General features: G+C 48.7%; 1 protein-coding gene across 1 annotated transcript; it reads right to left on the bottom strand.

The window, feature by feature from the left end:
* Positions 1-3,552: 3,552 nt before the first annotated feature.
* Positions 3,553-10,997, bottom strand: GMNC (geminin coiled-coil domain containing). The gene is made up of 5 exons (XM_055817383.1): positions 10,887-10,997; positions 7,953-8,109; positions 7,765-7,850; positions 6,233-6,349; positions 3,553-4,765 (listed from the first exon to the last, which is right to left on the bottom strand). Exons 1-5 carry the CDS (start codon positions 10,995-10,997, stop codon positions 4,121-4,123), a joined length of 1,116 nt encoding a protein of 371 aa, XP_055673358.1. The 3' UTR covers positions 3,553-4,120.
* Positions 10,998-11,416: the final 419 nt, after the last annotated feature.

The following is an 11,416-nucleotide window of genomic DNA, read 5'->3' as shown; positions in this document are numbered from 1 at the left end:
GGCTGTGTGAAGAACTGGGTTTTGTTTCCGCTTTTTGCTTTCATTCCTATTGATCTCTAGCTATCTCTGTGGCATAGGAATGTGTCACAGGCTTCCCTGGGCTTCACCTTGAACTTCCCATGAGTAACAGGGCTCTGTTTCACCCATGGGGAATGGATACAAAATGACAAACAGGCAGCATCAGGCACAAACCAGGACTGAACCTGCATCTCAAAGCCCGGTCTAGGTTTTGTACAGTAAGACTTTCTCTCCAGTGTCTTTGCAGGCCAAAGAACTATGATGCAAACTAGACAGTAATTAAAAGCAAACAAGCATTTCCAGAATTTTCTCAGGAAGAAAAAGATGGTGTGTTAGGCTCCATTTCTATGGCTGATTTTTACTAGTTCAATTTAAAGTGCATTTATGCTGTGTGCCTACACACCAAGGAGCTAGATTCAGACTCGCAGTATCAAGTTGGCAGCCATGCTGCTGCTGCAGCCCCAGCCTGCACCTAAGGTCATGAGCCCTGGCAAGAGATAAAAGCAAATACGCTGGAAGCAGCACCACATGAATGCAGCTTTACTGCTTTTAGGCCCAGTGAAGTCATGGGGACACAGCAGGTCAAATCAGAATGTCGGACCAGCACCAGCCTGGTCAGTAACCATCCTCCATATCCCACCACTTGACAGTAATCTGCCATAACATTAATTTTCCACATCTATTATACCTGCACAAATGCAGGACTGTCAGAGGAACTGGGCAGTTTAGAGTGAGGCATGGTGAGTAAAGGCTTTCTTTTGGCAACAGGAGCAATATTTATCTAAAGGAACGGGTTGGTGACTGGGACTTGTCCTCAAGGAGAATTGAGATGTTAAATGGAGAATTGAGATGTAAAATTGAGAATTGAGATGTAATACTCGGTGGGAGTATTACAGAAAAAGAAAAAAGCAGAAGAGTCTCATTCCTCACCTTGGGGCTGACTTGCTTGCTGTGGCTTGGTGTTAGACACAGAGTAGCTTGTTTCTATTGTTCTTTAAGGTAGCTCAGGAAATACTAGTTCAAATGATGCTGTCAGGGAAAAAGAAATCACCCTTAGTTATTTGCTAAAAGCTTTGGAGATTTTTCTGTTTCCTTTCCCATGTGCTCCCTCTCTTACAGTGATCAGCAATATTATTGACATAGAGACCTTTGCTCAAGCAGCTGTCTAAACCAGAATTTTAAGTTGGCACGTGCAGGTCAGGAGCACCCATCAGCTGGCAGGAGCAGCACCATGGAGCCCTCTGCCCAAATGAACTCCAGCAGGCCAGGCTCAGACAGAAATATCCCTGCTACAGGATTCAACACCTTCATCCTGAGTAAAACTCAGGAACCCACAGGAAAAGAAGATGATTTATTCAGGTAAATTATTCTTTGAGCTATTCATTTACATCCATAATTTATTTGTTGATACAAGGGACTGTTCACCCCTTTACAAGAGGATGGCAAAGGTTCAAGCATCAGTTTATTCCTATTGAAATCCTACTTTGGGATTGTACCAAAGATGTGACGTTTTTGTTCTGGCTCTCTGCAGGAGAAGTTCTCGCATGCAGTGATAGAAAAATGTGGAAAGGAAAAGACAAGCAGGTGGAAAGCTTTCACTCACTCTTTAGAGAAAAAAAAACCCTGAATTAATATTTGCTGACAACACAAATGTACTTACTACTGTTGCTGACACCAGAGCATTGAAATAAGTAAGTAATAGCATTCAATAGTGTTAGAAAACATAGACAGATCTTTCTCTACTTATGTTTTACAGTTGCTTTGAAAGATGTGGCAGCTACAGCTGCGCTGGGTGTAATCCTCTGGCCACACTGTCTATTCCTGGCATGCTGTTCACCCGCCACAGTGCACATACCAGGGTGTCCCATCACATATTCATGTTGAGGTCAGGCATTTTCTACACTGCCACACGCACTAATAAGAACTCCAGCGACAGGAGTATTTTCTTCAATGTCACCGTACATAGTAAGGCAAGAGGAGGTTAACAGTAAAAAAATGCCTTGACAAGTAATTGTTTGTAGGACAGGATTTTTCTTCTGCTTTCATTGAAAAGCAGACAAGTGCTATAGAAACAGTGGTCTTGTCTGACTAGTCTTCACCAGCTGGCCACATTGTTACCAACTACAGCAAAAACCCCAAACAAATACTTGTATTTATTCCATGCGTATTGTTTGTTTGGTGTTTTTTGGTTCTTTGTTATTGGGGGTTTTTTGTTTGTTTTGGGTATTTTTTGTTTGTTTTGTTTTTAAATTCAGTGCAATAATACCTACAATCAATGCTTTCAAATTGCCTACTCTGGAAGTCTGCCCCCGACTGACTTGAAAGTAACTACCCAGAAATACAGAGTTTGTTTATTTAAAAGTCTTTTGGGAAATCACTACTGCTCCTGATGAAGAATCCCCAATATTTCAATTCTAAGGCACAAGACGCTATTTAGGAGATATTTTTATCCTCTAAAAATCAAGAAAAATCTAGTTTTCAACATAAGCCACTGGAAGGAAATCCTCAATTATCATATTTTTACTTAAGTACTTAATACCACTGGGGCAATTCTGAAAGCAAGAATAATGAGACCAATCTATTTCCAATACTTAGGCATCAAACTACCTCAAAGCAGAAAAAAAAAGGTAACACAAAACATTACTGGTGAGTTACTTCATGTCAGTTGACTTCATTTCATTAGCAGTGTTACTAAAAGTCAAGTCCAGTGCAGCATTAAAGCACCTTCTCTCCAGAGATTTTTAAAGCATTCTCAAGGTAGCGATGGTCCTAGCTTCAGTCCATCACTGCCTGGCAGAAACATGAAGAGGCAAGAGCTGGTATTGAAGGTTGTGGCTGCCAAAGCCTCAGTCAAACCACTAAGTGATACTGCCTCCCCAAACCAGGAGAAACATTTCCCATAAGAAGCATAGCGTTATGGGAGGAGGAGGAAGCAGCCCTGACTCTGGGCTTATGTTGATTGCAGATGAATCTCTGTGTGATCTCAGAGATCAGAACAAAGAGGTCAAGAGGTTGTTCCCTAGGAAGAAAATCTGCAGTTTCACAAGTGTAGCTCTTGATGTTGTAAAAAAGCCCCGCTGGAGCCACAGAAATCGCTTATGAAGCCAGGGAGTGGCTTCCTTTTATGAGGACTTCCAAAATCAGGCAAGTAAACATGGAATAAAATCAATCAAAAGACCAGTGGGATGCTGCAGGCAAAAGGAATGCATCCTTTGCAGAAAAAAGAAGTGCTCTGAGTATATACAACCCACAGATGAGAAAATCTCTGCCATTGATATATTAGGCCAGAGCTTTGGCTGGTGATGGCAGTGTCGTTATTCTACAGAATCTCCAATTTTAGTTCCTGTTCCAAGGCTCAAACCTTTTAAACTCCTTTTATCTGACAGATAAAATACCATTAAAGCACAATGCAGCAGCAAACACATTAGTCTCTTCATCGCACCTTACGAAAATCCCCTGACCTTGCTGAATCACTTGTAATTAAGTAGCCTCCAGCCAACAGAAGCAAATCCTGTTTATTTTGAGGCATCATCAAAGAATGTGACAGCACCGTGCAACTGCAGGTAGGTCAGCCTAGTGTAGCACATTAACAAAACCCCGTGGTTGCCTTAATCCAAGGCAAGCTGTGTAGATAGGAGAGACACGAATCACTTAGAAATTGATGATCCTCAGCCTCCAACCTATGCCTCCTTTGTCGTCTGTGGATATCTGTGAGAGAGGCGCTGTTTCCAATCTGTATTCCCAAAATGCTTTCCAGTTTGGTGCACGCAGGAGTGATCATCAAAGCTGAAAGCACTCCAGACTGTAAACTGCCAGATAATAAGGAACAGCTAATGATAGGAAAAACATGAAACAAGTGAAAGCTGGTATCTCAACACAGGCACAAAAAGAAGTGGAACCAATTTTAGGATCTGGCCTGGGGCAAATAATTGTCCAAGTGCAACCTGGAGCCACACCTGTGAAAATCTGGGAGGGAATGAGGAGCAGGTAGGTGACAAAGTAGCATTTAACAGAGCCCTTTGATGCCTGAACCTGCCTCAAGCACAAGATGGAAGTGTCTGTCTCCTACAGCCCCCTATGGCTGACCCTCAATGAAGGTGCATTATTCAGCCTGCTTGGGCACCCAGGTGAATCTCCACCCTCCATCATCATCCCTGCGCACAAAGGCCTGTCCTTGGTGGAAGGTGTGCGTTCTCACATTTCGGTGAGGACTTAGGGATGTTGTGAAGGCCACTTCTGTTTTGTTGGGTGACAAATCACCAGTCAAATAAGGCAACCCATAGGCTGGGAGGGAGGAAACACTTGGCACTGATGAGGAGACACATGGTGCTGAAGAAAACTGTGGAAAGAAGGGAGAGTCCTCACTGCATGGATGGTTACTGCTGCTAGCTGGAGGCACACGGCTGCAGCTATATGCTGCTGCTGCTCCTTCACTGCGGTCATAGTCTATTACTTCACCAGAGCTCAGGCAGTACGTGTCTTTTCCAAGGTCTGTGGATAGGGCACTGTAGTTAGCTGAAGTTTCATCAATGGTGTTGACATCTTTTAATCCTAAAGTCTGCAAGACCCAGCTGTCCACAGCAGGGCTGGCTTGCTCTTCACAGGCACTGAATTCATTAAAGAGGTTTCTTCTAGCTTTGGAAGCATGAGGAGTTTCTTGAGGGACAAAGCAATGGTCCTCTTTTAATCTCCTCTTGGTGCTTTTGAGAATAGCACAGGTTTTTTGGCCATGGCAGGATAGCAGTTTCTAGAAAAAAAAAAAAAAATGGTGGAGAAAGAAAATTAAAATCTGAATTTCTAACTACCTGGAAGCAACAGGTGTCTGATCTGATTTTAGATGGGCAAGATGGTTACTACATCCTTATAAAAGATCCTTTTTCTTCCACCCTGTGCTTAAACATATCAACACGACTATTTTGTGTCCTTACAGTCTTTGCAACAATCCAGTCCCTGAAAGAGAAGAATTTGATAATGTCAATAAGGCCTGTGCTTTGATCCCATTCTCACTCAGTACGGTGTGAAATGAGAGCCCCCGCCTGGCTGTATGGCACTGCTCTGTGCTGCTGCTGCCAGCAGCATTTGGCAGGTGAGCGGGATGCAGGGGGAATGTGGCAACCTGACAAAGAGGGAGGATGCAAAGGTCACTCATACTGGGCAGGTGTGATCCTGGCCAGGGAGCGTTCAGAGCAGAAACTGAGTGGCTCTGAGCTCATTAATCCACCTCAGTTATCATTATTCAAGGTCAAGGGCCCTTCAGGCACCAGGGATGGTCAAAGGAAGGCAGGAATAATGAGGAAGCTCCCCACCGCATCGTGAATTCATTGCTCAGACACCTCCTGTGATGATTTCACACTGCATCCTCCTCCACATGACAGAGGGGTGGCCATGTCTCTGTGCTGTGCCCAATGAAGGAGACTTTTTCTACTGCAAGGAGCCAGGTCGTGGCATTGGAGGGGGGACATGCCACACTGTCACCTCAGAATAGGATGTAAAAGGAAAGTCTGCTATTTTTTGCAGGTTTTTTTACTTTGTGCCCAATCCACAGAGATGAGAAAATGATTATTTTTTCAGTTTCATGGACAAGGCTGGAATAGTAAAAAATGTCTTTAATACAACAAGAAACAATTATCTTTACTTTCTTTTGGACGAGAGAAAAATAATCAAAATATTTACTTAAGAAAACCCTTTCATACTTACGTTGGATGAAATATTCTGTTAAATTGATGTACCTAAGTTTGTATTTCACTTTTTAAAAAACCCACACAACTTTTTAATTAATATTTTTTTAAAAAATCAGATCAGTATTCTAATGTAAATCACCCAAAACATAAAAAAGGAAAAATTATTCCTTACCAAAAAAGATAATTGACAAAACAGACACATTCAAGAAATGTATGTTCAAATTTGAACTTTTCACTGAAAAAAGCATTAGATGGAATAATTTTACCTTGCTTACAAACTGAACTTACTTATAAACTACACTTAATTATGTCTTGGGTTATACTGTCTCCATAGTCAGAACCTGATAGGATGTCATTCCTGGAGTAAACAGTCACCTTAGATCCACGACCAGAATTTGGCAGCTCTGTGAAGTTAAATAGATCTCACACTGCAGGTTGTCTGCTCTCTTGGGCTTTCCATATATTTCACTGGCATGCTCCTATTCAACCCGTTTCTTCCACACACGTCTATACAGCAGGTTTGAACACAATACCTTGGCTTTTTCTTCTAAACACTTAATCAGGGCAGAATTCAGGTATTGTCGGAGGTTATTATTTTCTTCATGTAACCTAGCAAGTTCCTCTTCCTTCTGAAGCAAAGTATCTTGAAGCTGTGGAATAGAGATATTGATGAATAGATGTTGACTCTGTAACTTAATAGCAATTGCCCTATGGTACAGGCTGCTTTGATTTGATGATCTGGGTGTTTGCTTTGTGAACTCAACACACCCGCTCCAGCCTCTTCTCTTCATAAATCTAAGCGGCACGACTGTTCAGTTTTCAGGCAACTTCCTTTATTCTTTAGTGAGTGTTTGAGAAGATTACTTTGAAAAAAAAACCTGTAAGCATGGAATAATAACAGAACAGACTTACAGGTAGCCCGATGAACAGCCAGAAACCATCACGGGCATGATAGTAGCTGCCAGATGTCCTGAGCAGCAGTAAGCATCCCTTTGCACCCCTCTCACTCCCATTTGTAGTTGGCTGGCGGAGAAAAGGAGAGAGAAGCTGCAGACTCACAGTTTATGGGGGTAGGGTGCAGAAGGAAGATGCAACTGCCATTCTTTATGATACAGTACCGCTCGGTGATCCCTTCAATCCTGGACCCTACTGTGCCAATCCCAGTGTATATACAGAGCTGAAATAATCCCAGGTCCCAAGAGCTGAACAGATATGTTTTGATTTGCTGATGCCCAACACTTTTTCATGAGAAGTCTACGTATTTGCAGAGATTTTTGTCTCCTGATCATAGCTCTGGAGACTTTTTTTTAGGAGGACAAAGAATCTTCTGCCAAGGACCTTGGGCACCTGCTGACCACAGGCTGAAGAGCACAGATTGAAATGACTGTGGTAGAGCCAAAGAAAGAAATACAGTGGTTTCTGGAACTAGGGTTTGATTCCAGGGACCTTACAGTTAGTAAATGAGTATCTATCAACTTCACTGTGTCAAAATATCATTCCAAGTATTTGATCAGACTGATCTGTCTGGGGTTCCTTCATCTAGAACTGTTCAGAGTTTCTGCTGCCACTTGACGGGATTCACAAAAAGGGAAAGAGAGAAAATAAAGTAACAAGGAAATACTTGTTGGTCAACGGCTGATCCTCCATATAAGTAGGTAATTCTGGTGGAATCACTTCTCATGAAGTTAATCCTAGTGGACTCAGGAGGATGCACACACTGTATTTTTAGTCAACAGCATGAGGCTCTGCATCGTGAGGGCCTGAGGGACTCCTTGGTCATGCCCCTGGTCTTCTCTAGCACCAAGGCAGCTGGCGCAATATGCTGTAAAAGGGGAGGGATGAACAGGGTATCCCACAACAGTTCTTCCAGCTTCATGGGACAACACGGGGGAGACATATACTTCAAGCAAGGAACAAAACCTACCCACGTAAAGCAGTTTGCCAGCGTTTCCCACATGCGTGCCAGTGAGAGGGAGACCTGCTGTAAACCAACCCAGAAGGTGCGATACATGATACAGGGTAAAAGAACTGGCGGGGAGAAACCAGGGGGGCGCGGAGCCTTTACCTGCTTGTTTCTGTAGAGCTGGGAGGACAGCTGGTCTCCCTGCCACACTGCGTCCTGGGCACCGAGCTGCGGGCTGCAGAGCTGGCCTGGGGGGGCAGACCCGGGGGGTTAAGCCCGCTCCCACCTCCTCGCCCAGCCCGGCTACGCACGGCGGCCGGGTCCCCCCGCGGCGGCGGGCGGGCACTTACCGGGCGGCCGAGCCTCCCGCCGGCCCTGGCTGTGCGGCGGCTCCGCGGCGCGGACGGCGGCCCAAGTCTCCTTGGAAACCCCGGCGGGGGCGGGCCAGGGGCAGGCGCAGCCCGGGCCCCCGGCGATGTCCGGCTGCGGGCACGGCCGGCCGGTGCTCTGCGGAGGGAAGGGGCCGTGGCGGTGGGTTCCCCCCGGGGTACGGCGGGCCCCGAGGGGGAGGCGGTGTCAGCCCCGCACCGGCCCCGCCGCATCCCGGCGGGAAGCATCCCAGCGCTGCGGGGGCTGGTCCCTGCCCCGCGGGGAAGCGCTCCCACCCTCCGCCGCCTCGCTCGGGGTTTGCTCGGGTACCTGTCGCAGAGGAGCCCCTCAGCCCCTGCCAGGCGCCGCCTGCCCCCGCAGGAGCTGCCAGCCCTGACCCGCTGCCCGCTGCCCCCCCGCCCCGAGCCCGGTGGCACCGCACCGCCCTGCCCCCCCCTCCCCCCCGCCCCGCCGCTGCTGAGCGCTGGGCAGTGCCGCCCCCGCCGCAGCCCTCCGCGGCAGAGGGGCTCCGGGCTGAGGTGCGCCAGGAAGGTGGCCGAGTTTCCTGCAGTCCCTTGGAAATACTGCTCAGCCAACCCCGAGCCGGTTTAAGGTGAAGGGAGGACGCGGGCTGTCCTTGGCCACTCCGTTCCTCCCACCTTGGGGGCTCGATTCGGCTCTAAAGCAGCACAAAGCCAGCAGAGACCTGCAGGCTGCTCGCACTCTTTTCTGCCCCTGCAGTTCTGCGGGAGTCCCAGACCGCACAGTAGCAAAACCTGGGGTTGTCTCTGGATTCACCCCTTTCCCTTCATCCAAATAAGCCCCAAGTGCAGCAGCTCTCAATCTCTGCAAGGCAACGGCAGAGTTTAGAGCCTCGAGCAGGGAACCTGCTCACCCATGGGAAGGCACAGCAGCAAAGACTGCTCTTGCAGGTAGACGAGAGCCCTCTTCTTTCCCCATCTTAAAGAGGGCACAAAACCTGGTGCAACCCCCCCAAGGCAGAGAGACCAGCTCCTCCCTTTCTGACTCCAGGTCGACAGAAATGCAAAGAGCACTTACCATGTTAGTGGCAGAATGAAATGCAGGTCTTGGGAGCACGTTTCTGTTAAAAGCCCCAGAGAGGTTTAAATGGCTCTGAAGGAGGGGGAGAGGGGGGAGACCGGGGAGGCGAGTTTAATCTAAAGGAGCTCCCAGTGACGCCTCAGAGCTCTCCTGAAACCCAGCAATCTGATTTGGTGTAAAGCTGTCAAACTTGTGACGTGAATAAACAGCAAACTTGCTGAAATCAAAGTCATTCTGGCCCCACAAATCAACACAAGGAAGGAGGGAAAAGAAAAGAAGGAGAGAGAGGGGAAAAAAAAAAAAAGCCTCCACACACTTCAGGACAGCACTGAACTGGTGTGCCTGAGTTTCACTCCAGGAAATGAGCAGGGATCCAGGGAAGCATCCCACATGTTCAGAGCAGGGCTGCTGGTGTTGCTGGTGAGTGTTTTGTTTTGTTTTGTTTTGAAGCCTTGTTTGCAGTTGTAAAATCCAGCAGGAAGAAGTAAGTTTGTCCAGCATGCCTGACTGAGGGAGCGGGTTTTCCACAGCTTCCCAGGGGTGTGTAGAAGCAAATATGACTTAAAGCACTTCCGTGGACAGCTCTGAGGGAGAAAGTGAAGGTTTCAGAATAATAGCATGCAATGACAAGCTCCTGCAAATACCTCACTATACTAGGAATTAGTTTTCTGTCAAGACCCAGGCTTCCAGAAGATCTCAGGATATAAATGCTGTGACAGTGGTATAAGATTTACTATCATAAAGGGTGATGTTGCAAAAGCCATATGCAGGTGTGTAAAAGACAGAGATTGTCAGCACATAGTCACTTCTAATTCACATCAGATTTCCACAGCAATTAAAATCCATAGATAGGCTTCAGTTGTTCCCAGGGGAAAAAAAAAAAAATCAAACCAAACAACTCTTCACTGCGAGTCTGTCTTTGAACAGCGTAGGGGACAGTGGAAATAAAGCTAATAGCAGAGCAGTTGTTCAGTCAGGATCCTGCCTCCTGCTATGGCAAGGGCTATTCAAGGAGGTAACTGGACCTGCCTGCACACACAATCTGCAGCCACCCAAGGGTGAGGCTGGGCCAAAGGCAGCCCATGCTGGCATATGGGATGGTCTTTCATTTCTCCCCTGGAGGATGCTCAGTGCCATTTCCCCATTAGCAAGGCTCAGGGACAATACAAACCATGAGGACCATTTGCCTTCCATTCTTTTATTACTGGCATATTTTCCTAGGTTGCTGCCCAAGGTGAACTGGCAGCTATGCCACATTAAATCACTGCCATCTCCCACCTTGATTATGTTTTTCCCAACAGAGGCATTTTAAAAAGGGCTCATGCTCCAAATCGGCATCACACCCAGCCTTGGGTCACTCTTTAGCTTAACTAAACCTCAGTTCTGCACAGTTTGGCAACAGCTGTGATAACCCACAGTCTTTGGGCGCTAACCCATCTCCTGCATGGCATCAGGGGGCATCTTTGGGCTAGCAAGAAACACAAGCTCTATGAAACACTTCCAACCAGCGCCAAGGCCCAGCGCAGCCGTCCTTGGTTTAGCTTAGTCCCTTTGTCCTTTAGCGGGCTGCCTCAGGGTGCTTCCTGGGGTGCCGTAGCAGCAATGGTTCCCTCACCCCAGGCAAGGGCTGCTACAGGCCCGGCAGGCCTGTAACACGTCGGGAACGGGTCGAGGGGAAGCAGCAGCCCCGAGACCGCCGGCAATAGGCAGGAGAGGCTGTGCGCCGGGCAGCCTCTGCAGCGCCGGACAGTGAGGCAGGCAAGCCCGGGACAGGCTTCAGGAGCCCTCTGGGCCGGGAGCAATCCCGTGCGGGGAGTAAGGGCCCACGGACCGCCTGCAGCCCCTCCGGGCACCGAAGCCTCGGCCTGGGGCCGCCCGAGACAGCGGCCATGTTGGGGTGCCTCCGAGGCGCGGGAGCGCCGGGCCCGGCCATTGGGGGAGGCGAGCGGCCCCGGCGACGTCATCACCCCGCGCCCGCACGCGCTGCGGGGCGCAGTGGTGGCTGCGGGGCGCAGTGGTGGCTGCGGGGCGCAGTGGTGGCTGCGGGGCGCAGTGGTGGCTGCGGGGCGCAGTGGTGGCTGCGGGGCGCAGTGGTGGCTGCGGGGCGCAGTGGTGGCTGCGGGGCGCAGTGGTGGCTGCGGGGCCGTAGCCTCGTCCCTCCTGCCTGGGTCGGGGCCGCCCTGCGCCTTCCTCCCTGGCCACATGGTTCCTCTCCTGGCGGCCCGGGCAGCCTAGGGGGGCGCCTGCCTAGCCCCGGGTGGGGTGCAGGCAGGTGCAGAGGAGCCTGCAGTGGCGAGGCCTAGTGGGTGAACTGACGGGCTGCCCCGTGCGGCGGGTGCCAGGCTGCCCCTTATAGCACGCCCGAGTCATCTCGTAGCTTGGC

Source organism: Falco peregrinus, chromosome 12 (genome assembly GCF_023634155.1).
Source record: "Falco peregrinus isolate bFalPer1 chromosome 12, bFalPer1.pri, whole genome shotgun sequence".
NCBI lineage: Eukaryota > Metazoa > Chordata > Aves > Falconiformes > Falconidae > Falco > Falco peregrinus.
Note: the sequence above shows the minus strand (reverse complement) of the source record. Positions and strands in the feature narration are given on the sequence as shown.